This window comes from Melanotaenia boesemani, chromosome 13 (assembly GCF_017639745.1).
Source record: "Melanotaenia boesemani isolate fMelBoe1 chromosome 13, fMelBoe1.pri, whole genome shotgun sequence".
Lineage (NCBI taxonomy): Eukaryota > Metazoa > Chordata > Actinopteri > Atheriniformes > Melanotaeniidae > Melanotaenia > Melanotaenia boesemani.
In genome coordinates this window covers 15,952,228-15,979,101 of record NC_055694.1, presented here as the reverse complement: position 1 = coordinate 15,979,101, position 26,874 = coordinate 15,952,228, and the positions used below count along the sequence as shown (strand labels likewise).

The 26,874-nt window shown below is 39.3% G+C and overlaps 1 protein-coding gene across 2 annotated transcripts in view; it reads right to left on the bottom strand.

The window, feature by feature from the left end:
• The window catches only part of LOC121651306 (low-density lipoprotein receptor-related protein 1-like), an 81,895-nt gene that overhangs the window by 30,197 nt on the left and 24,824 nt on the right, over positions 1-26,874 (bottom strand). For both annotated transcript variants that reach the window (XM_042003396.1, XM_042003395.1), the window contains 25 exons: positions 20,814-20,933; positions 20,398-20,526; positions 19,907-20,167; positions 12,932-13,094; positions 12,354-12,576; positions 11,311-11,500; positions 11,031-11,174; positions 10,690-10,926; positions 10,291-10,471; positions 9,773-9,995; positions 9,225-9,414; positions 9,016-9,138; positions 8,604-8,744; positions 8,099-8,224; positions 7,845-7,961; positions 7,669-7,749; positions 7,407-7,574; positions 5,548-5,730; positions 4,645-4,842; positions 4,270-4,515; positions 3,855-4,052; positions 2,473-2,677; positions 2,108-2,272; positions 1,490-1,734; positions 516-647 (listed from right to left, as the gene is read on the bottom strand). In XM_042003396.1, the coding sequence (XP_041859330.1) occupies positions 516-647; positions 1,490-1,734; positions 2,108-2,272; positions 2,473-2,677; positions 3,855-4,052; positions 4,270-4,515; positions 4,645-4,842; positions 5,548-5,730; positions 7,407-7,574; positions 7,669-7,749; positions 7,845-7,961; positions 8,099-8,224; positions 8,604-8,744; positions 9,016-9,138; positions 9,225-9,414; positions 9,773-9,995; positions 10,291-10,471; positions 10,690-10,926; positions 11,031-11,174; positions 11,311-11,500; positions 12,354-12,576; positions 12,932-13,094; positions 19,907-20,167; positions 20,398-20,526; positions 20,814-20,933 (4,389 nt within the window). The remainder of the gene's footprint in view (positions 1-515; positions 648-1,489; positions 1,735-2,107; positions 2,273-2,472; positions 2,678-3,854; positions 4,053-4,269; positions 4,516-4,644; positions 4,843-5,547; positions 5,731-7,406; positions 7,575-7,668; positions 7,750-7,844; positions 7,962-8,098; positions 8,225-8,603; positions 8,745-9,015; positions 9,139-9,224; positions 9,415-9,772; positions 9,996-10,290; positions 10,472-10,689; positions 10,927-11,030; positions 11,175-11,310; positions 11,501-12,353; positions 12,577-12,931; positions 13,095-19,906; positions 20,168-20,397; positions 20,527-20,813; positions 20,934-26,874) is intronic.

The window sequence follows — 26,874 nt, the reverse complement described above, 5'->3', positions numbered from 1 at the left end:
GAGAAGTTATTTCCTCAGAAAACAGAGCTTTGCTTTGTTAAAATTCCTGCGTTAATAGGGAATGCATCCATCATGCTCATTCAATTATCCTCGCATCTACACTACTGAGATAAGGATTGTTTTGTGGAAGGGTAAAGTTTCTGAAACTCAAATTAAGAGCATCTCCACAGCTTGTTCTAAAATCATGATCAAACCCAAGCATGAAATCACACTGCAATAAATAATGACTTGATCTCATCTTTAATGACAGTTTTATCATAAGAAATGAACATTTAAGATAAGCTCTAACTAGATGTAAGAGATGTCCTGTTTGGCTACAGAGATCATCACTGCAATCAAAACAGTTGTACGTACAGAGTTTTTGCACACAAAGAGCGCTTCCCCTTACTCCTTCATGACATAGACCATATATTACAGCGCTGTCTTTATATACTATATCAGAGTGGTTTTTAACCACTAAACTAAGAAAAGAGCACATACAGTGGGTGAATGTAAGCCACGATATCTTTTCTTACCTTTGCAGGTGCGCTTGTCAGGCTGCAGCTTCATGAGGTGGGGGCATGCACAGGAGAAGCTCTGGTTAAAGTTGATGAGGCACAGGTGGGAGCAAGGGCCTTTTCCATCACTAGTGGCACATGGATTGGGAGCTAAAAGGAAGAAAGCATCATTAACTGGGTTTCGTGAAGAGAAAGGCACAAAAAAAGCAGAGATGTGTCACATGGGAGACAGAAAAAAACACTATGTGTATTATACTTAGACAACAGCATAATGTCACATCACTATACCCTGTAATAAACTATACCAGGTCAATTGGACATTTATTCACAGCTAAGAGTTCCGTTTTCACATTTCTTACTGAGAGGGACCGATCTATCAGTTCTCCATCAGGGAAAGTAAAAGTAGATTAAGACTGTTTACTCAATCTGTCAACACAGCTTGTTGTCCCATCACTGTCAGCCAGAGTGGTTACAGCTGTCAATCAACAGTTAATTGAGACTCCCTTTCCTGCCACCAATAATAAGACCTTGTGCCTTTCTGCTGCTTACACACCCTCAGGATCCCAAAGCCACTGTCTACTGAACATTAAAATTACAGTTTGATATGACATAACTCTGCAAAACAGTTGTGACAACCCTTTTGCCCTCTTGTCAGTCATGCCTGTGAGATCAACATGTGACATTTATCTTGCAGGAAAGGGGTTTTCATTTCCTACCCAGGCTGTGTGAATTGAAACATGAGGTGACTTTTTGATCAGCACAGCAGCAGGGAGGTGTCCACATTGCTGCCAGTGTAAGGAAACAACACATCTCAGAGCTGTAAAAGGTCAGCTGTTTTTGTGAAATAGGAGTCATGAATAACATGGCCAGCAATGAAATGTAAGCTCATCACTATTCTATTCTTCAGGGTAGATCTAAGAGATCATCACTGCTTCTCCATGAGCAAGTATTTCTCCGTTAATGTCCATGTGTGTCTTTAGGGTGAAGCGTACCCTGAGGTTGTCTGGATGGGTGATAGACCTGCAAGTCAAAGGGCTGTGTGTTGGTGCGCTGGACTACGGTGACATTGTGCCCAGTCCATTTGTTGGCTTTGGCCAGTGTGTTAGTTCTCCAGTCTGTCCAATAGACCTCCCCTCCATACATGGTGACAGCAAAGGGGTGAGACAAATATTCATGACCCCGCAGCACTTCAATCAGTCCGGAGCCGTCATACATCGCAGAGTAGATAGCATCCGACCTTAAAAAGCATTACGACAAAGATGCACAGTTTACACAACAGGATTAACAAAAATCAGCTCATTGACATGGATGTTAACATTACAATATCAATCTGTACTTTACAATACCAACTTCATTTACTAAGCACTTAATAAATAATAAACCACAGCTGAAACAAAGTGCTGCGCACAAAAAAATCTATATAAATACAAATAAAAACATGAGACATAAGCTTTGTATATAGCTCAGCATAATCAAAGAAAATATCAATGTTTATGAAAAATGTATAATGGCAGTTAAAGAGAAGGAAACTGATGGAGTGGCTGATGCAATGAATTAGTGGGTGGATGTAGTACAATGGGAGAACTGTGGAGCCTCGTGATAAAAGCTACCTGGCATCAATCCAGACTATACGTCTTTCCATATAGTCTACAGTGAGCCCATTGGGCCAGCCGCCACTTCCTGTCTCCTTGTGGATGGTGCGTCTGCCTTCCCCGCTCATAGAGGCTGCCTCTATCCTGGGCAGACTAGCATCCCAGTCTGTCCAAAACAGGATACTGTCAACAGAAAATGACCATTGTGAGGAACTTTGGAGAAGTGCACATACAGTATTATAACACGACAAAAGTATAAGTGAAAATACAGAAGTGGGAATAGCTTGATCATCATCTATATAAAAATATACAGCACTGTCCAGTAATTTTCCATTTTTTTAAAGTGATTGACATTTCAGAATCCCGTCATTAATGCTTCTCACCCATCACGAGGGTCTAAGGCAATGGCCCTTGGATGCTCCACTTTCCCAGCCAACAGGGTGGTTCTCATGGTTCCATCCAATTTGGCCACCTCAATCTGGTCCAGATTGCTCTCCACCCAGTAGATGTTTCCTGCTATCCAGTCAACAGCTAGGCCCTCTGGCGTAGCCAACCCATACTGGATCACCACCTCAAAACTGGTCAGGGCTGATTAAAAAAGATGGTACAAGGAGAAACAGGGACTTAAAACTCAGAACTGCTGCTTTTACTATTTAACATGTGTTTGGAAAATAAGGAGCAAGTGGAAACAGGGCTCAGGATTGACACTTTTTCATGTATTCGTTTTTAATGGTAAAGATTTACGCAGAAAAGAGTATTTTTCAAGTTATTTTTTTTACCAAGCATAGCAAATTTCAATTAAGAATATGGTGCATTGTCCCCCAAAAAACAAACAATGACAAAGAACTGAATTATTTAGTCTTATGGATTCGATCAGTGAATGGCAAGCATTACTGACCTGGCAAGCACTATTTCCCTAACTCCACTTCTACAAAAACAAGCAACCAACACCAGATCTGCCTCTATTTGATCATTTCCCAGAAATAACTGACTTTCATGTGAACCAAGTTCAAAACCAAAATGTGTGATCATCTTTGGCTAAGAAAGATCATAAGCCCTTCCAATAATAATTAGACAGAGAGACCTCTTCACAGTTCACTTAAAGGAATGCTGGAGTTATGCCTGCCTTTTTCTGTGTAACTCTGGGAATCTTTATTAAGCTGCTGGCCAAACCCAGTACATGCTGGAAATTAACTCCATAACGAGCAACAGGAGCTGATCTATGAGCTGGTCATCGTGTCCTTGCAAACGAAGCCTGTATTTATGGTGGACTTGGATGGCTGGTAAGTGGAATTGCAGTGTTTTGTGCCTCCTACTCTACGTCAGTGTTCTGGCAACTGTTACACACAGTGAGTACTGAGACAAATGGAAAGAGACAAAGCCTTCCGCGTGCCCCTGAAGCTCTGTGCTGGGAACACAACCTTGATTGGCAAGAAGACCTGCGGTTTTAGAGCAGGAAAGGCAAAGCATGACCTGGGAGATTTATTCAGGGTCACAGACTGCCACTGCTGACCACTGACTCCTTTTAGAAGCATTCACTAGGAGGAAAAATGGTTTATTTGTTTTCTGAAAGTTAATTTCTAAGAAACACTCTGCTAAACACAGGATTTGCTTCCACCATCACCTCTGGATTAAAACTGTATTTACAAATATATGACACTGAAAAATGAACTTATTAATATGCAAATTAGACCTTTCTAAGTGGCCATTCATTTCACTACTTCATCCATCTTTTTAGCATCATATAAAATTACATTAGCCTCACCTCCATTTTCAGACAATTTCCCACGATAGATCTTGTCCTCCACAACATCCGTCCAATAAAGGGTACTCTGGTTGAGGTGGAAGTCCAAGGCAATGGTGTTTCTCAAACCTGGTACGAGTACACTGAACTCCCCCTTGTGAAGGTCAATCCTCCTTATCTCATGTCGATTGGAGAAGATTATGAAAGGCTTGAAAGGATCTGAAAAAGACAGGAAATAATGCCCAGAAAAGTGTTAGTGACTCAGTATGGCTAATCTTTTCCCAAAGTCCTGATTCACAAAACCAGGTGTTCATACAAACAAAATCAAAGCTCTGATTATTAAAGGCTTAAAGCATTAAAGACTACATATTAATAAAGGAAAATTCCTACTGCTTAGCTTCTTCGGGAATGTGAATAAATGGTGTTTTTTTCTTACCTGTGCTTTTGCAACTCTCCATATCGGCCTCCAGCTCCCAGCCTTTATAGCAGGAGCACTTGACGCTGGATTTCTCCTGCTCGCACTTCTGGCTACATTTAAGATGTTTGGCACAAAAGCTCTGGATCTGGCAGGTCTTGTTGTCAGCTCCCAGCTCCATGCCCAAGGGACAAGAGCACATAAAGCCTTCCCCAGGAATGATGCTGCAATTGTGACTACATCCCCCGTTGTCCAATGAGCACAAGTCTGCAAGAAAACAAAGATTCAATAATTGGAATTTGGTAAGACAAGAGGGCTGTATGCAGCCTTTGTGGAGTTTTGAATATCAAACTGGAAAAATCATGTTGCCATTCATTTGGAAAGAACAAAATTTACCGCAAAGTTTCTCATCAGAGCCATCGGGACAATCGTCGGTGCCATCACACAGTTTCTCAGCAGGCAGGCAGATGGAGTCGTTGGTAGCACACATGTGATGAGATAACTTGCACACCAACGCCTCGCAGTTGTCCTCGTCAGAGTTGTCCTCACAGTCACTATCACCATCACACACCCAAGCCTTGCTGATGCAGCGAGCTAAAAAGGACACATGTAAAATCTCAACCTTCTATCCTTAATAATGCGTTTTGATCAGTGTTATTTCTCTCTTCACTGTACAGGATAACATGTTCAAAATTTAAAGCGACAAAACAGTTTTTCAGTTCTTCCAACAAGTGCACCAGTGAGTAGTAAAGCTACTACTAATGGTCTTCTAGACACAAGTCTAATGCAAAGGCTTTTCAATAAAAGTTTGAAAATGAAAAAAAAAGGGATTTTGTTTTTGTAAAGTAGGTAGGACTCATAAATCTTATGGTAAAAATGTAAAACTTTGCAATCTTTTTTGTAAGAAACCATATCAAACACAAGTTATCAAGTTATCTTTAGAAAATTCCTACAGACTGGTTCCAACATTTTTTAGGGTTCAGTCATGAAATAATTTACCATAGTGAAATTTGAGATCTTTTCGTGTCAGTTACTTTAAAAAAAAAAAAAAAAGAAGCAAACTGAATTTCATTTTCTGCAAATTACAGCCATTCAAAAATGTGTTTGACTGCCTCACAAACAAAAAGCAGCTTGTCTGATAAAACTAAGGTATTATCAGACAAGCTGCTTTGGCCAATTACAATATTTGTTCTTATGTGTTAAAAACCTTTATTAGTGAAGCACTACATCTTAAAGTGACGCTTTTAAAGCTTCATTACTCTTGACCCCTGCTGCTAGGACAGACAAAATGATCCTTACCAGAATCTCTGCAGCTGAACTTGACTTCAGAGTCACACATGTGGGTGACACCCTCACAGTTGTTCTCATCACTAAGATCCATACAGTCTGTGTCGCCATCACAGCGCCAGCGCATAGGAATGCATAGGCCATCTATCCGACACTGAAACTCATCCACATGGCAGCCACCAGGAGGGCGGGTTGCTGGAGAGAAAAACAGTAACGTTAAGTTTTTTCATTAGCCAAGAAAAAGATTAACTGCGCCTATCAGTGAATGTCAGAACAACAATAAAATCCCAGTAGAAGCCTGCAACTGAAAAAAAAATGAAGCTAGTAGCATCTAAACCTGGCCAAAAACAGAGGAGAAGGAAAAGCCATTACAGCCATTTTACACAGGTATGCTGGGATAACAACCTGATACTGAGCCAAGTCAAACAACAGTGACATACAAATCTCTGATGTCAAAGGTAGATTATAGGCACTACTGTGTAGGTGGTACAATGACATTCCCTCATGACAAAAGTCAGTATTTGGCACAGTTAAAGCAGGAAATGGAAACTGGAACCCTTCAGAGCAGGACTATAACATGCAGGAAGGGAAGTGGATAGTGTTGCTTTTTTTTGCTAATAGCTTCCAGACAGCTTGCTAAGAGAGCCTGCAAACACACACACACACACACACACACACATACACATACACACACACACACCATAACACAATTGCCCATTACACCAGCAGGTCATGCTGGGCCCCATTTTTGCATGCTGGGACATGAGTAGGCTAAATTTATGCATGGATCAAATAGAGCATACTGGATTAGAGCATACAACATATAAGAACTTATCTCTTTCTAAAATAAATAAATAAATAAATAAAAAAAAAGCTAAACAATCGCTACGTGTATGAGTTGCACTTAGGATGTTCCATTCATAGCCATGTTTACAGCTTACAGAACATAGACATAGAATGACTCATGTCCACATTATGTTCCCCAGGGCAACTGTAATGTTTTTGGCTATCCAAATCTTAATTACATTCAAATTTCTCAAAAAACTGAACTTTAGCATACTACTGTTGCCAGGTTTTCTAACAGAAACAAGCAAACCGATCTATGAAAACTAGCCCAAAGCAAGAAATGTGTTCTAGGAGAAAAACCTAAAAGCATTGGGCCAAAGTTGTTTATAATAAACAGATATGTCAACACTGGAGGCTAGTGCTGTGAATTGCATGTTGCAAGATGCTGTGAAAACTCTGGTAGGACATAACGTTGCAATTAAGGTGAATGTGACATTATATGAATAAGATTGGCATGACCCACATAACTTTGATTATGACTTACTCTGAACGTGTTGTTTATTTCTGTTAAGGTCATTAGAAAATTAAATGTACATGGAAGCTCCTTTAATCTGCAGTTAAAGTTTTAGATATTAATCTGGTTAAAGTTTTAACCAGATTAATATCAGAACACAGCTGTTAATGTTAACACAGCCACTGTTATTATGCTGTCCCCCAAGGCACTTTTGAAGTGTAACTGTAAACATGCAAATTCATATCCTTCTGTACAGTCAAAACAACTTTGATACTTTCACATGACAAGAGAAGAGTTTAATTGTTATCTAACCGCAAAACATGATCAAACCCAGAAAAGAGCAACAGACAGGATTTGTGGTAACTGATAAGTGGAAGCCAGCATGCAAGCAGGGGCATGCTGAGCAGAACAAACAGTAAAGGGAGGAGGACGATACTATCTTTGTAACATGTTGGCAACTTTTATACAACTGCAAAAAGCAGCATGTGAACAGTTTATGATGGATCCTTTAATTAGGTAGAGATCAAACAAAACCTTCACTGACATCCAGCAGTTTACTACTGTTCCTTACTCTGGTTGGTACAGTTGGCATGAGTCTCGTCACTGTAGTCTCCACAGTCATTGTCGCTATCGCAGGTCCAGTACTCTGGGATGCAGCGGCCGCTGTTACATTTAAACTGCACACTGGAACAAGAATGGCTACAGCCTGCTTCATCACTGTTATCCCCGCAGTCATTGTCTGCACACAAACACACACAAGAGATTTTCTTGTTACATGACTATTGCTTACTGGACAGGGTTGAATCTTTCTGAAAGCTGAAGAATGATGATACCGTTATCACAGCGCCAATTGATATTAATGCATCGGCCATTGGCACAGGTGAACTGGGTTTGAGGGAAGCATGTTGGATAGGCTGGAAGAGTGACACAAGAGAAGACATTACATTTATTAAGTTTATTTATAATAAAATGTGTAATGTCAAGCAAAAGAAAGACAGTAAACACTCACCACAGGAGTCTGGTTCGTCTGAGCGATCTCCACAGTCATCATCCAGGTCACATGTCCAGGAGATAGGGATACAGCGTCCACTGGCACATGGGTACTGGCTTGGAGGGCATGTGCGAGCTGGCAGGCAAACATGTTGGGTTATGAGTGCTATAATTCAATCTCTCTGAAGTATCCATGACTCAATATTCAAGAGCTCTCAGAGACTGATAAAAAAAACCTTACAGAGGCCAAACACTGATAAAACTTGTATATACCAGAGCAGGTGGTGTTGGATTCATCCTCATCATTGCCACAGTCATTGTCACCATCACACAGCCATCGCAGAGGGATACAGCGATTGTTCTTGCATTTGAATCGATCAGCTGGGCAGGTGTGCTGATCTGGAGGAACACGCAGAAATAAATACATCCAAACCTAAAGATATATTTAGGTTGCAGTTTTTATTCATACAGCACACAGCTTTACTAATGCTGTCTGCAATATTCTATCCAGTCTGGTAATAACCTTTGTAACCCCCAAAAATATGCCAGTGTAAATTAGGTATAAAAATAAGATCTAAAGAAAAAATGAGCCTATGCTTCCAGGTATCGCTTCATGAGGACAAAACTGGCTGCCTAAATAACACATGCTGTATGGAAAGAGACAAAGCTTGGAAACTTAAATTAGCACTATGTCAGTATGTGTTAGCAAAGACCTTTAAAACAGAATTTTGTTTATGTGTGTTGCTGTGTAACCATGACAATGACGTGGCACACTTACGGCAAAGCTCAAGGTCCTCATCGCTGTTGTCCAGACAATCATTGTCCCCATCACATTTCCAGCGTTCTTGAATGCAGCGGCTGTTCTTGCAGGCAAACTCCCCAGGCTGGCACTTGGGCGGGGGAACGTAGGAGGGATTGGCTTTAGTTGGGAGTGGAAACAGATGGATGATTAAGACATGAATTGAGCACCTAAAAACAAAGTTCTTCATCTTAACTAAAATTCCACAAATATTTTTGGAACTTCATCAAAACTGCGCCCCATTTTTGGAAAATAGAGGATTTAGTTTAGCTTGTAAATTGAAAGTATAGCCAAGAATTCTTGAACTCAACTTCTGCTGAGTAATTCATTTTCCACAGGCCTACACACTGATCTGAAGTGACATTTCTCATCTTGTAAAGCGGCTATGTACCTTTGCAAGTGGCATTATCATCATTGAGGATTTGGTCATCAGCACATCCACAGGATCTGCCGTTAGGAATAGCAAGGCACAGACTGCTACAGCCACCATTGTTTATTCGACATGCATTGGAGCCTGAACAAAACGGTAGAAAATTATCACCAGATCATGCTCATCAGTATGCAATGAAAGAAAAAGTAATAAGTGAAATGCGAACATACCCTGCTGCTGGTGTGCATCATACACTCTAATCTCAAATATTGGTGGTCTCTCATTGCGGAGTAAAGTGACAGTCTTAGTGACCTGGTCCAGTTTGAAAATGCTGCCACCCCGGTACTCATTCCAAAAGAGAAATTGTTTGTAATGGCATAAACCAAAGGCATGGTTAAGCTCCTGGCCTTCATAAACAACCTGTGAAAATGAGATGAGTCACATTTCCAAATGAAGTAAAAAATAAGCAATTTTTTATGACAGCCCTGAGGTGCAAAATACATTACTGATCAAAACAAAATAACAATGCTTTGCAAATAAAACAGTTCAGAAAACTCAAAAAATAAATAAATAAAATAAAATAAAATAAAAGTCATAGGTATGTGTTGCAATAAAGTCTGTAGTTGTATCTATTGTGTTTTCCATTTTGTTTTTCCCTGCTGTGTTTTTCTCCCTTCATTTTCTTTAAGGTTTCTTGAATTTTAAAAACATTTTTGTTTTTGGTTTGGGTGTAAAATGTGCCTTCTGATGTTTTGTGGACTTTCATCTCATCACCAACCTTCCGCTCTGTGGTGTTGAGATAAACCATCTCAATTCGATCGTAATAAGCATCCACCCAGTACAAGATGCCCTGAGGAATGTCCAGGCTCAAGCCATTGGGCCATAGTACTGTTTTGCTGGTCAGGAAGACTTGGTGATGTGAACCGTCCATCCAAGCTTTTTTGATCTTTCCTCTGTTGCTCTCTGTGGGATCCTCCTCCCAGTCAGTCCAGTACATCCATCTGGGAAAGGACAAGAGGTGTCATCACATTCAAAAGGGATGTGAGATAAAACATTCCAGTTAGAGCTGCAAATGCCACACATGTAGCTTTGATATTCTTGGATGGAACATCTCACAATGAAGCAAAGGAAGAACATTCAAAAACAGCTTGAAAATGACCTCGTCCCACACAGTGCCAGCAGTCCCTACAGCTGAAATCTCAAACACTCCTCTTCTACTACTGAATAGTACTGCACCCGAACATCATACATGAAACATGTTATGAGAAAAGAAATCATTATCCTCCAGTTTCTTACCCATGCTGTGGGTCCACAACAATAGCACGAGGGTGGCTCATCTTTCCCTCAATTAGAGTCTTGCGGGTCTGTGAAGCTTTTTCCAGCCTGGCAACGCTGATAGTCTTCTTAGGCCCATCATCTGTCCAGTACAGATTACCTCCCATCCAGTCTACAGCTATCCCCTCTACTGTGTGAATACCTGGGATGAGCAAAAAAAAACAGTGTGAAAAAGAAAAAAAAGAAAAAAAAAACAAAACAATTAGTTGGCAAATCAAGGTTGAATATCAACAGAATACATTTAAAGCATAAACTTAGGGGAATGTTTATCCTCCTAAAATGTAGAAGAATGAATTTACAGCGTTACAATGTAGAAATAGTTTACACAATCCTGTGCAAAGCTATTATTTCCCTCCTCACCATGCTTTAGAATGGTGTCTCTCTCTGTGCCATCTATCTTCTGTCGGCCAATAATGTAGCTGGTGGCATCAGCAAAGTAGATGAATTCACTGGCGGCATGGAAATCCAAAGCTCGGGGGTTCATCAGGTTCTCAATAGGAATCATGTACTCATCAGGGACCCTAGCATTCATATCCATTCCCCTGATGATTCCAGGACGGCCCTTACCATACACCAAGAACAACTCATGGTCTGGTTCTGCAAAGACAAAAAGATAAGGAAGACATGCTATGAATCCCCCTTACATCTGCCAATGTTTGCATCACTGTTCAATATCAAATAAACATTTCACTTTTACTCACTCTTGCAAGACTTGCCATCACTGCCGAGGCTGAATCCAGAGCGACAACGACAGGTACGGGTTTTGTGACTATTGCTTAGTAGACAAATGTCAGAGCAACCTCCGGCCTTCCCAAACTGATCCAAGGCACATGCATGGCTGCGCACTGAGCAGGCGAGAGAAAGCACATAAGCAGCAGTTATGTAAACATACGTGTAAATTGACGGACCTGTAGAAGCTGTTAGTTGCAGACAGGGATCAGAGGGTAAGCTGACAGATAAGCTATAAGACAAGCTGCTTACCTTGAGGCTGCCGTCGCTGGTGATACACATGCAGTGCAGCTCCCCGGTCTAAACGAGTCACCACCTGGAAGTCGGAGCTGTTGAAACGGTTCACTCGAATCACACTGGTTTTGGGGTTGAGGTTGCCTTCATCAGAGTTTGTAGCATAAAGATAATTCTCAAATACAGTAAGACCATATAGGTGCTCAATCTGGAACACATTAAATAAGACAAAAAATAGAAAAATTTTAATGTTGCCTCATAGGAGAGTTAAAAAACTGACACCCAAAGCAAAACAGCTTGTAGTGCATGAATAATAGTTTGTATATTTTTATCTTGAACACTGCCTGACAAGTCCTGCATATTTTAAAAAAACAATATCAGTACAAGACAGATAATGGCTTTACAAATGTGAAGGAATCACTGAAAGACAGGCAAGCACAAAGATAAAGAGACACTGAGTAACTTGGCACAAGGCTGCATAATCACTGTACTCCCAACTGCTTTCAAACAGAGAGGGAGGTTTTACTTTCATAAGGGTCAATTCTGTGCTGTTCTCCTTTACAGTCAGCTTCCTTTGCCTAAAGAGGTATGGGTTGGTTTCACATTACGTCCTTGACTCTCTTACACACAAACACAACCATCCTCCCACCACATTCCTGATTTCATTAAGATTATTACTCCACTATAAGTTAAAGCCAAGCATTGCTAGGGCCAGACTAATACGTTTAGAGAGGCACTAGCAAGGAAAATAACACGCTCTTTAAGTAATATCAATCATGGCACTAAAAAGGCCTTATCCCTGGAGAGGCACACTCTCTGTGCTGAGATATACACGTGACAACAGGAAAACAGTCCTGCTTCTAAACATGATGATCAGAGATGACATACATTGGAAAACAGATGTTTTGTGTTATTGATGGGAAGATTAGTGCACAAGGACTGAGCAACTGCCGCGCAGTTAAGTTCCGCATTGATTAGTATTATAATGACAGCACCTGTCTGTGTTTGGTTTAGTTGGTATGTTTTGTCGTACACTCATCCAACCATCCCTAAAGCCTCACCAGCAGACCCTGGATGATGGTGTGTCGGTTTTTCCCCTCATAGTCGACCACTTCGATGTAGTCCAGGTAGGCGTCAGCCCAGTACACCAGTCGGCTAACCAGGTCCAGAGTGATACCATGAGGGAAGACAATCTTACTATCTACAAGCTTTGTCCGATTCTGACCATCCATGTCACAGCGTTCCACCCTTGGCGTAGACCCGTAGTCAGTGAAGAACACTTTACTGTAGCAGAAGAGCAGGAGGGGGAGGATGGGAAGAGGAAGATGAATGTGGGATTACAGAAACAGGATTTTACACAAAAAGCAGAAATGCTTTGACTTAAAGTGCCAATTTATTTTGACCTCACATTTGTTAGTCATACTTAATTCAAATTATTTCCACAAAAAAAAAGAGAACTGATACTTTTAAAAGAAAAAAAGGAACTGCATCAGGGGTCATCTTGTCAGCATCAGGAACCTAATTTTAGTGCTTGGTCAGCATCTTGTCTGATCATAAGACAGTACTTTCCTCTCAACCTTTATTTAGACAGAACTGAGGGTAACACTAGGTTAGAACAAGGCTGGAATGAAATACAAACCCCATAGTTGGGTCCAAGGCAATGCCTTTAGGGTTGTACAGCTCTTGGTCCAACAGGGTCACACAAGTCTGGCCATTCTTGTTGCAGACAAAAACCCGGTCATCCACATCATCAACGAAGTAGAAGTTTCCCGTGAGCCAGTCTATAGCCATCTGCTCAACATCTGACAGATGCAGAGGAGAGAAAAAAGTTAGCAAAAAACAGAACCATAAATAATATATATATATTTTTTGATATTCACTTAAAATTACTGACTCCATTACACACACACAAAATGAGAACATTGAAATAATGTAATTCTATAAGCTTTCAGGTTGTCTATGACCAGCACTTTACTTGTGTTTGATGAAGGCAGCGCATGGGGAAGGAAATTAAACATATAAAGTTACTGTAAGAGTGCAAGGCGAAACCTGCACTGGTAAAATGAACTTTTGATATTGGACTTGAACAGTTACAAAGAAAGTCCCTTCAGGGAGACTTGAAACATTGCCTCTGAATGATTTTTTACATATAGGATGCATGACTTACTTACTTAAAAATACTGAAGAATACTTTAACTGACCCTGTCAGCTGTCAAGATTTACTATCACGTAAGGGGCTATTGGAATGACACAGCAGAGATTAGTCACCCATGCTCTACTTCTGCAAAAACTTAAATTAAAATTGATTGATTAGTTTTCTTAATGATGAAAAGACAAACGTTAGAATTTAACACATATAAATAATGAGGCTACACTTGGAATACAGAGCAACATCGAGAAGGGCGACTGATTCAATGAAAAACACGTATCCAAATATCTTGATAAGTCCGTCAGCTTTTTTCAAAATCTCTCATTCAGCTGACATGGGATTTATTCGTTTTGAAACCCCTTGCATACATCAGCTTTTTTTTTTTAACAACTCACCAAATCCTTCTATGAGTCTATACAAGCTTTATAAACAAACAAGAAAAAAAGTCATATCTTTACTTTATTTGCTACCAGTCTATCACACTGCAGCTGTTAACCAGCACAAAACAGGCTTTTCTATGGTGGTACAGAAACATATCAATTCAGACATTTTAGGGATCGACAGCTATAGTGATCCAACACCTCTCACAAGGATCTAGACATTTTTAATTTCCACTGAGTGACTTTACAAAGAAGAAATATGAAGATGGAGACATTTATAGGAGGAGAGGGTTGTTTTAACAGCTGCCATTGCACGTTCTTTAAAAGCAGACCGCTGTATGCACACACACCGACAGACATAACCCAGACTAACTATTCATAAATACACTACTAAAGCAACCCGTTCTTGTATCTACTTGATGGTGATAATACACAAATAGGGTAAAATGCCATTGGCAGAGAACTGGTTGCTCTGAATCATCTGTCATTTACAAAGAAATTCCTGCTCTGGAATCTCCCACAATGCAGCTGAAAGTTACACCACAGAACCCAGACACATCTGGGCCAAATTCAGAAACCATCCACACCACTTACTGATATCCAGAGCTTTAAAAATACAAGAGATACGTTGGACATAAGTACGCTTGAAGTCACAATGGGAACAATTAAGGAGAAAACAGAAAGCGTCGGACATGATGTTCTGGTGCCTTCAAGCTGGACAGTTAGAAACATGACAGACACTTAAACATAACATTAACACTTGGATTTTTAAAAATGGAAAAGTTTCAATGTGGAATTAGGAGGAGTAAGAAGGGATAGTAATATTCCCACTGGTACCAGCTCTAAAACTCCACCTCTCTAAAACAGTCCAGCTGGAAGTCTGGCTCAACAAGGAACTCATTAGATGTAAATACAGAGCAGAGAGAAAGTTGTGCAACCAGTAACTACAGCATTGTGCAACAACCTAGTGGACCCCCTTATCCAGAGAGCCAGCCAGTCTGTTGACGTCTTCTCACACACAGGCTTCTGGTAAATGGAAACTTTGCTGGGAAACCGAATGAACCCACCCCTTTCTTCTCATCTAACCACCCTACCCTTAGAACCCCTTTTCCCTTCCTGCCTGTAACACCTACCTGCTTACAGTACTGTGAGAAAACGTTTCACAAACTGAGGAGGTCTCGCCACCCAACAACAAACACACTTTCCACCCTAGAAGAACATGCATTCATCATGGGCCACAACCTATTTAATTAAAATACTTTATTTATCCCAGAGGGAAATTTCAAAAAGAGGAAAATTTATATTTAGTTTCAGTTTATCCTCAAATAGCTCACTCACCAGTACCCAGGCTCAGGAGGAACGCCACAGAATTTGTTTTTAATGTTATTTTCTCGATTTGCATGTCAGTGCAAGTATTTACATGTAAGTCATCTTCCAGCTTCTTTAATCCTCTCTGTATCAAGATTATCCTATCATTTATTTTTCACAGAAACATTTTTGCCTTCCAAACAGCACAATTTAGGAGTTTAGCCATTTATGATTCTCCATAATGGTCGGACATAATAAAGAGGCAGTAACTCAGTAATTTATGCCATGTGTGAATTCCTTGATGCATAAGGTAAAAGAAAGCAGGTCTAAGCTGGTGAGGAAAGATGTGAACAGGTACGGTGACATGACCTTATCCATGGCAAAAAATAAACAAGGAAAAAAAAAAAGAAAAGAAATCAAAGGCACAATCTAAGTCCTGGCTCAAACAGTTAAGTAGCTTGGATGAAGGTGACAGCTGGAAGAAGTTATGCATTATACAGAAAGGCTTCTTTTTTGGTTGCTTTAAAAAAATACATATATATATATTTATATATTAATATAAACATTCAGGGATAAAAAAAAGAAAAAAGTCTACAGTATTGTGATTTTTGTGCGGAAATGTTAAAAGACTTGAAAGCATATTTACAAAGACTTCTTGTGCACTGATGTATTCTGAAAGAGACAAAGAAAAGAAAGCAAGGAAGACTTAATCTACAGACAGATACAAGGAGATGTGCAGGTCCCTGCTGCGAGGTTCCGTGCAGAGGATGGGACGGGTAAGCTCTGCTACCCTTTTATCCTTTCAGTCAGAGAATCACATGCCAACAGAGCAGAGCACATCTGGAACCCTCATCTACTTATCTGCCTTGCTGTCTCATATTCTCTGAAGCTATAAATCACCATGTTTGTGTAAACCCTGCTTAAAACCCTGCGCCTAACACCAGGTCTGTAGAGCTTACTTTAACAAGTACATCTGATCCCTCCTAGTTTTAAATATAGAAAAAGTGTTGGCATAATGAAATAAACAGTTTGTTGAAAGTTTCCCATCAAGCAGTGGAAAAGCAAAAGCGATAATCATGAAGGACACAGGAATTTTCATGAATCAAAAGCCATGCTCTTCTAGCTCAATATAAAGTAATCACAACATAACATACTTTATGCATTACTTTATCATTACAAAAGATATGGTTAAAAAAATGGTCAAGACCTGATTCACCAAAGGCAATACGTTATTAAATAATGGATACAGCAGTCAAAGCTGTTTGGGTTAGTGTGTGTGAGTAGTGTGTGAGTTAGAACAGGACCTGAGACAGCGGGAGGAATCTCGAGACTATTCAGGCTGACATAACTCAATAGAGGAATGTAAATACCATCTGCATGACCACTCACAGACACACACACCCCTACAGTAAAACAAATCACTACATTTTCTTTCTCCCTCTCATTTTTATCACTCCCCTAACTTTGCTGAAATTTTTCTATTGAAGCTCTTCTTGCTTCCATCCGTCACCCCAAACCGACCCCGTTGTATCCTAGAAAATAAAATGTGTTCCTAATGCAACTAATATGCTTTTATATTTATATTTAGGTGCAGTGTTATCACTGGTGGGATGAGTGCAAAGACAGCTTTAAATGCCACATTTATGATTTACATCTCAGGAGGTTGAAGTAACTGGGGATGGAAGGCAGAAAAAGGCCAGGGTACACATTTACAGCCCCAACTAATGTGAGACGTGCAAAAAAAAAGCTTTTGGCCAAGTTTACCAACTGGTTTTAATGAAAACTTTTAAATCGTGTGAACTTAGGTAGGACTTTTGCCACCTATTTTAATATTGTAACAGACAACGCTATTGCCAGGTTTTTAGCTGTACAGACGCCCCTTGCCCATTTTAATTAACAGTGTTCTGTCATGATGATTCCTTTGAAACACATCTGTAATTTAATTCTATGGAAAAACTTTTCATGAAAGAAAGAGTTAGTGAACAAAAGATTCACTACAGTAACATAACACAATAAGCGGAAGGGTCTATCAATCAACTGTAAAGATCCAGTTTAAGGACAGTGGGGGTCTTTAAGATTCCCCATCTGTCAGGAGTGACAGCTGTTACACAACCCTCATTTGAAACGGATATCAGTTGAGGAACTCCTGATCATGTAAAGGAGGGTATACACTTCATAACCGGCTTCTCCACTGTTTGTTCACACGTCTGATGTTCCAAGCCTGGAGCTAATTCTCCAGGGAAAGCATGCCATGTGCGCATACACGTGCACAAACCCACACCCTTACTTTTTTATGTTTTGTCTACATTTCTGCCTTCATTCTTAGAGTAACAGATCTGCAAGCCAGGACGATAAACACAAAGCTTGTCTGGATTGTAATCAAAGATAAATCATGTCAGTATTATGTGACTAATTCTCTATAATTAAGGCAACATACTGTGTATGCTGGCCTGTGTCTGAGTGTGTTTGCGTATTACCAACGACAACTGCCGTGTTATGACACTACCTCCACAGCCCAGATGTTTCATTTGACACTATTAATGCACAAATGTGTTATCTCTCCACTACCTTCTAGCACAAAATGTACTGAACATGGGAAGATTTATAAATGCAGAAAGGACTTTCCTGGGAAAAGACAACATGAAGTGCCAGAAGCCAAGGACATGGAGACTGGGAAGATAACGAGGTGGCTCATCCCATGCCAACTTACATCAACCTGCCAGCATAAATCACTATTTATTGAAAAGAAATCGTACAGAAACTTGCATTAACCTTTAATACAGGGATGATGTGTGGGTGAGAGACTGTTTTTAGCAACTTTCTAGAATGTTTTTAGCTTGTTGTATATTTTTTTTTTATTTATTGTTTAAATGATTGCACCATGGGGGAGGGAATTCTGAACCAATTTCATTGTAACATTTTGTGCAATGACAAAGTCTATTCTATTCTTTTCTATTACCATAAAGGGGCAATAAGCGGAAATAAATTTCTAGACTGAAGGAATTAATAAAATGGCTATGAGAATAACTAGAGGTGACGTCACACACTGTCTCTGTGTTGATCTCCCGCCCTGCGTTTACCAGCTGGTCCAGCCACGTGTTCATGTACATTCATCAAATCAAATTTTATTCATAAAGCACTTCTTATGCACAAAGCAACGCAAAGTGCTGTAGATAATGAAAAAACAAATTATGCATGTTAAAAACAAAATTTAAAAGCCCTCACACACCAAATTCATGAGAAGCGCCCTCAGCCTTCCCTTTTCTTTAAAAGGCTGGAGCAAGCAAGCAATGCCAGCTTATATTTTTGAAGCCAAATGGTGGAGAGCGGAATGAAACGTTCACCTGAACACTACCAGAGGCCTGTAAAACAAAGTCTGATTAACATACCCCGAATATCTCTCTGTTACATGGATTGACTTACCTAGACATTCAGGATCTGGATAACGTTTGCTGGTTATCAACTCAGTAATAGAACCCAGGGGATAGCCATTCAGTGTAAGTTACCATGGTGATTTATCCCAATAATAAGTGAACCAGCTAAGTAGTACAAAAAACCTAGGGTTAACCCTACAGTTACCTGGACAAGAGAAAATCCAGCTTTGTTGTACAGAACTCAGGATTCAACATGACCTCTAAATGAAGGAGTTGTTAGATAAAGAAACAGACATAACCCGGTTTAACATCAGCCAATTTGACTTGGAACTAGCTCTTCTACTAGACAGTAAGTAAAAACAGAAAGTTAGTTCGACATGTTCCACAAAATGGTCATATTGTGTGTTTGCACTTTGCACACTTGTTTGCAGACGAGGTGAGTTGGGGATGAGGGAAGAAGTAGAGGAAGGTGTGGCTCATGACACTTTGTTTTGGTCTGCAGGCAGTGCACAACAGCAAACCATGCGGTGAAATGTTTTTGGCCCCTTTAAGCTTTCCTTCAAACATTTTATTAATCATGAGGTTTTTTGCAACTTAGTAATTGCTGATTTTTTTTTTATAATATGTTAAAGGTAACATTAAGCTAAATTAAGCTGACACAAAAAGAGAAAAAAAGTAAGCACAATAAACAACACTGAGTATTTTGACTGTAGTTACCAAACAACATTCCACACTTTTTACTGACTGCAACATTAGATTCAACAGCTTTATTTACAGGCAGGTATTTACACTATGTTGACTTTAAAGTTTTGTTTTGATTTTAATCTGTGACATTTCTACTCACCAGCCCATTAACTAGTGTAGCTCATACAACCACTCAGGTTTTATACTTTAACATAGGTTTAATATTTTCAGTTTGTTGACACTGCAAAAAGTCACACTGGGTGGTTGTACTATTCGCTTTGAGAGCCCTGGATATAAATCAAGTTAAAGTAGGTTACCGTTTGTCTGCTAGGAACATGCAAACTAATGGATGACGGCATGCTGGCAGACTTTATGAATCTCATTATTGTAAATCAGTTACACTGCTACAATGGAGTGATTTAGTGGCGAGTCAGGGCATCGCTGCTCTTCAAAGACAAGACTACTGAAAATAAAGCTGGTATGCAAAGCCTTGTCAGATAATGCTGTTCTGTTTCATTTGTTCTCTATGAATGTGCAAATTTTAAAACATGGTAAGTTGACAGTCTCTGTCACTAGCAGTCTACAGCATAAACAGCATGTGCTCTTTGTAGAACAATATTTTGTAATACTGTGTTAGATAAAAGTTAGTTATAGAAAAAATGTTGCTTTCAATTATAGTTAAACATTTCTTTAATTTAGTCAATGAAATCAATACTCACGGTGCAAACTGAGAGTGATGTTAATGGTGCGGATGTTACTGACTGTCTTCAAGTCTTGGATGCTGGCACACTTTAGCTGGGTGGCAGCAGGAGTTTCGCCTACATCAATCCAGCAAACAGTCTCTTCAGCATAGATAAAGTCCATAGCCATTGTCTGCTTGGTGGGGATAGAGGGGAGCCGTGATGTGGACCCACTCAGGGAGGTGCATCGGATATCATGGAGGTTAGCAATCAAGAGAACAGGTAGACGATCCACTGGTTCTGGTTAAGGTAACCAGAGTCAAATTGGGGAGAAGGATATGAGAGAAATGAAGAAGAAATGGTGTGAATAGGAGAAGCAAATCAGTCAAAGATTGCTAAACAAATGCAACAACATGCTAATGTTACCATCTTACATAAGCAAAGCAGGGTATCAACTCTAATCTTTAGTTGGTCTCGTATAAACTGTAATCACTGGTTTCTGTTGCCTTTTTTAGTGCATCTTTGCTCACCATTTTTGGCTTTGCAGGAGCGATTGTCTGGTTGCAGCAGGTAGCCCTCTACACAGCTGCAGGTGTAGCTTCCATCAGTGTTTGTGCATGTCTGACTGCAAGTTCCATACACACCGCACTCATTGAAATCTATCAGACAAATCATAAAAAAGTCCATTAATAATAAAATTATGAATGATGATGAAATACATTAAGATAATACAATATACACTATGTATACTCACATTTTTCATTATTAGTTAACAAACAGCAAGATACCAAACCTTAGCAATTACATTAAAACTTTACTCAGAGACAAGCAAATGATCTTAAAAACATCCTAATCTTCTTTGAATGTTCCTACAAACAATATAGAGTCAAACAAATCTAGTTTCAGGTTAGCTAAACCCAAATGTATTTGCCAATTTACCACCTACCTTTACATGTTTTTCCATCTGCAGCAACCTCGTAACCATGTCTACAATAGCAACGAGGTCCATCGTGAGTCACTGCACAATGGTACTGGCACCCATGGGAGGCACAGTCTGGTGCTTTTTCTGACCACAAGAAAAACATAAAAACAAAAGTTAAACTCTGCAAATAAATGAACAGTAACATGGAGAATGTGGCTGATCCCACTACAGTCTTTACAGAACCATATTTTTATATCCAATCCTATGAGAGTGATTTGCGGGATGGGGGGGGGGTCATACGTGTGGACACATGCATCCATCACTACATTTGCAAGAAAGGGTGATTTGAATGTATACACTTTAGAGGCCCAGGAGACGGGAATCCACATATCCTCACCATGGCCTCCAAAGGGCGCGCATGTGCATGCATGGGTATGCATTGGGGCTAGTAGTTTTCACACATGCTCGACAGCCTTGAAATTTTCAAGACAGCATCCAGTGAGGCTGCATTGTGAGAATGCACATGTGTGCATCAGACTGTGCAGAATTCACTCCCTGATATAAGGTGCAAATAATAACTGACTGACAGTGTTTATGGAGTAGGGCTGTCTTGAGAATTCATGGTGAGCAAGTGTGCATGCTGATACCATTTCCTATTTTCAATATTCAGGATACATCCAAATACGTGTGGTAATAATATCAACAATAAGTGTGATTTCTGTAGCAAGAGCCCATTTCATATGTGTAATCTCTGGGTTTGTTATAAATGTGTAAACTTACGGATCCCATCTTTATGCCTTTCCTGAGTTGGTTAATAAAAATATTTATACAATGAAATGACCATCAGAGTACTCATTTGACACTATGAAAGAATGCTTCAGAGGAATTAGACACCCTGCGAAATCAGAAACAAACTCTTTCTTGCATGTGCGAACATAAAACAAACTCTCTGCCTGGGTTCTACCCAGGGGTTCAGTAAAATGTGTACACACCTGTATCCATAATAGATATAGAATAATAGTTATCCATAATAGAAACCAACTATTTGAAATGAACTGATTTTTATAGTTCTTCCAAACTTAAGAGGGGCAGATATTAGATCAGGTCACCACATAAGTCCAGAGTATTGATGAGAATTAAGAAAAATGGTGAATCATTAATGTGCATAGATTTTTAAATATTAATTACTTTCAGAGATAAATGTGTTGATCTACACTTTAATTTTTGTTTTTATATAAAGATCAGTCATAAAACAAAATAAGTTTGTAAAAGAAAATACTTCTGTTACTTTTTGACATCCTGATTGTTCAGAGATGCAATTGTTAAAAGGTTTTGATTAAATTAAATTGAGAATTTTTCCACTGCAGGAGAATTATCCGAGTACACATCAGAAAGCCATGTTAAATAAAAAAACAAGCAAAGTAGGGGTCAAAGTTACAAGGCTGAACAAATCTAAACACATAAAAACTTCAGGTCAGATTAAACATGTTGAGAAACACCAATTTAATCATTTACCGTGTATAGCACAAAACAAAACTCAACAAGTAGCAATGGAAGAGAGGCTACATCCTGAATAACATTCACCCCGATATCCAGTGAAATAAAAAAAAAGGGTAATCGGTCATAGACACGCATATACAGTAGGTAGTGGTGGTAAGCCTGTGAAGAGAAGACACTGGACTAGTGAAGGGTTCTTATTATATAAAGCCTGTGGCACTCTAGGCCATAATGACTCTTTTGTTGTGGCCCCACTGAAAGGAAGAGTCCCCCAGCTCACACTGTGGCCCATATCAAATCCATTCACCAAGACTCACACTGTGAGAGACCACAGCAACTAGAGAGCTAAAATACTCACAAAGTGTACCTCTGTCCAAGGTCATTGTGCTCTATTTTGTACCTCAATGTCTCTCTATGGGTGGGTGATATCTACAAATATAAAAGCTAACTAAATATTAAAAGATAACCATTATTTAATGTTTGTAAAATCTGCTAACTAAAAATAAAAATGCCACTATTTTTTTTTTTTGCTCTTAAAATTCATTCTGGTTTCATCCTCACATTTTGGTTGAGGTTGGAAAAGGCATTTGTCTCATGTCCATTATGTGGAAGGATAATATCAAAATGTATTTTTAAAAAATGCATCTGGATGGTAACAGACGGGATGTATTACCTATTGACAAGTTTTGATTCATTTATATGCTTTTCAAGGAATAAAATATGTTTCCTTGGTGAGAATCAAACTAGATTGTTGGAAGAGAATCTGGAAAACTTTGTGCTTGGTCTAGCCTCAGAGTATTGCAGGGTAATAGCAAGGAAAAATGCTGAAGTGGAAAGAAGTCATGGAAGAAACTTTTAGAAGTAGAAAAAATAAAACAGGCAAATGTGTTAAAACTAAATAAGAAAAGAGGTAGACAAGGCAAACAGAGGTTGAAAGAAATGCATGAAAGACATGGATATAAGGTTTGAAAGTTCCAGCTTTAAGCAAACAAAAGCAACAGCATCGCGTCAGACATTTGGCCAGGGGTTAATGAACAAAGCAAACAAATCACAGACTCACTGGAGGCCTCCAGTACTGAACAACCCCACAAAAGCCATTGATCCCATCACTACAAGGATGGCAACCCTCAATTTCACATGTATTTCACTCTTAAAAAGTACAAAACAGGTGGCAAAGGTTTGAAAGCCATTTGTTAAAAGGGCCATTAAATATATTATGACCATGTCTCAAACACACTTCAACAGGCATCAAAGGCTCAAAGAAGAGTAAAGCATGTACAGTAATGAATGATGGCAAGTTAGACAAGTTAGAGCTGTATCCTTCTGAGGCTGCAATAAGACAGCACAGTGTAATCTGACTGTCTGGAACTAGGCCCACCCTATGATGACGTCTCCACATTTATACAGAAAAAGGGCCACTGGAATGGCAGAACAAATAACTTATACACAACAAACCAGGAAATGGGATTAGAATAAGTAGAAGAACAAACCTTGGACCAAAACATAGTCAGTTTTCTACATAAAATAAAAAAATCTTACTGTTCCTAAATCCTTTAACTATAATAGAAGCAACAATTCATCGTAATACTACATTTATAAAAACAGAATTTTTCAGCAAGTGAAAAGTAGGACATTTTGCAGGACATTCCTGTCTTTGTGCTCTCACTGTTTGGAAACAAGTTTATACATGTCTTCATGCTCTTCATGCAGCTGATAGAAGTCTTCCCTTTCTCTTTAAAGTGCCATCAAATGACCTCATTTCCAATTCAACTCTGTATTTTTCAAATAACTAAAATACATATTGAGCTAGCTTGCATTGCCACTCAGAGCCGATTATTTCTAAGTCAGCTTTCAGTTTGTGCCTGCAGCAAACACTTCTCTGTATTTTGTAAGAACCTTTCACATAATTCATTTGCATTCGGACACTGCATTTCCCAGTATGAACAATTCAAACTGAGCTAAAACTTTGAGGATACCCTACTCTTTAAGCTGTGAAGAGTTCCAATCTAAATTTAATCTTGGACATTATTTCAGACCATTCAGTAGCTTAATTCTGCATATAGAGTTTAATGGCAAGTTCTGTCACATGCATTAAAGTAGTTGGTGGTAGAAAAAAAAAAAAAAAAAAGCACTATGGGAACAGAATGAGTCGTGTGTGACTGTGGAAAACACAACATTACAGCTGTGAACACAAAGTATTTTTTAATTGGTTGCAGGCTTCATTTTCAAAGAGGGCAAAGTAACCATTTGCAAACACACACACACACACACTCACGGCAGCAGGTTGAGTAATGAACAAACAGAATCTAGCTTAGTCACCAACGGCAGGAGCATGCTGCCCAGATGCCTGAAGCCAGACTCACAGGCACTCAAACACAAATGTACAAATAAAGTAGCAAAGTACAAAAACAGTAGCGCAGAACATTCCCAAACACGCATACAACCTAAAACTCCAGCTTTTAAATGTTCTTTAAGTTTAGAAGTAAAAAATAGTTCACAACACTGTAGTGTCCTTAAAACAATAATGCACAAAAAGTGGCAATAAAACAGGTCTTATCGTGCAAGACAGTTCTCGTAACAACAGGTCAATAAACTAATTTAGGTCAAGATCCACAGGTGAATAATGCTGATAATGTGGTGGTTGCACACACAGACTTATACAGCGTATGGGAGATTCTTATTCTCCAGCTACAGCGTGAATTGGTACAGGGTAGTCTTGAAACAAGTTTTTAGAGCTAAATTGAATGTGAAAGATACAATATGATCTCAAACTGTCACAGTAAGATGATTTAACTCAATATGCATGTAAAATTACCAATTTTCAGATTTAGTAACCAAGTAAAGGATTAAAGACAAACTCTTCAAACATAAATAATCTTACACGTTCTGTGTTCTGCTCTTGCCGGGTATATGATCTTAAAACAAGATCAAAAAGACTTTTTGGCCGAATATAAGATTGTAAATAAGATTGTACTGAAAAGAAAATAGATCTTAGGAGCATTCGCCATGTCATATTTATATATTTTTCTTCACAGAGAGGTAGATCTAAGATCTTGTTTCCCAAGAGGAGATCAATACACTCAACTTTCACCCAAATGAGACAAAAAAAAAAAAAAAAAAAAATTAGGGACAACTCGCAACAGCCAATGAAGACCACATTTATTATGCTGTTACTGCTCATTACTGCTCATTATAATACACGCTTGTATATTTAGGCTGAGTTGGGTATGCTACACTGACATCAACCTAAAAACCTATCACACCACCCCGAAGTCTACATGGTTACCCACTGCTACATGTCCTATACACAAAGCATGCTGCTTAACCCCAAACTTTGTCACACACTATGAAAAATCAGATAATTAATTTCACCTTGATCAAATTCCTGTTTGACTTTCCATGCAACGCACCCCTTTCTAACCACTCTTGTCAACAACTTTGGCAGAATTTCTTCAGCACACTGACAGAGTGTGCTTTCAGACATCAGCAGCCAGGTATACTTACACAGCCCAGCAGTTTGTACAAGCAAACACAAGGATGCTTGTGAAACGTTGCCCTAAAACAAGGTGGGCTCACAAACAGCATTGCCAAAGGTACTAGACACAGAGGTGGTGTGTTTGTGAGTGGTGTAACGGGTGTGTTTAGGTTTATGTGTAAGAATGCCAGCGTGTGAGAGCATCTTTGTGTGCACATGACAGTGCAAGCAGACACTGACAGAAACATGAAACATTTAAGTGTGTTTTTTAAGTGCCAGTGTGTGTGGACCACTGTCCTTATTAAAAAAAAAACAGCTGGACATGTGTCCTCATGGACGGGCAGTGCATGTTGTGACTAGTTGGTTGCGTAAAAGGATTGTTAAGCGGCGATGACCACTGTGTGACAAGACTTGAAAACAATCTTCTTCAGCCCAACAGCCGTCCAGCTCCTCTAATCACAAAAAACACAAAACTTTAATTTTCAAACAAAAGGCTCTATGATATGTAGATAACACATAGATTTATTTTTTAATAAAGGTCCAATAAGAAAACTCTTTTCCATGGGAATGAAGTGCTGGACCCACCTTTGTTTCAGGACTTTAGGTGATAAATATTTGAGTGATTTCTTATTCCAAGCAACGGATAGCAAATTAGAGGCAGGCAGACATAGAGTTGTGTAGAGCTAAAATCCTAAAAGAAAAGAAAAAAAAACCCTCACACATGTCCCAAACTGGAGATGATGCAGCCATAAACTGGGCAGAATTTCAGACAGCTACATCTGAGGCCTGCCTTGCTGCATATGGAGGCAATCCCCTGAAGGCAGCAGACGTTTCTCTCCTTTGTCAGCGGCAACAAAGAGCGACGCTACGGGCCCAGAGTTTTTCATCTCTCATTCTTGTGTGGTCTCTAATAATTACTCGAAGATTTGATGGGATTCTCCCTCAGCTGCATCTGGGTTAAATACTCATTATTTTTGCAGGAACTGGGGAAACATCCTCATGGCTGATTGATAAATTAATGACTTTTTTTGCCAGAAAGAAAATTTCAATGGCCACTGCAGTAGCCAGAGCAGGCCAACTAATTAAAGGGCTAAATAGAGGAGACTGTTTGAT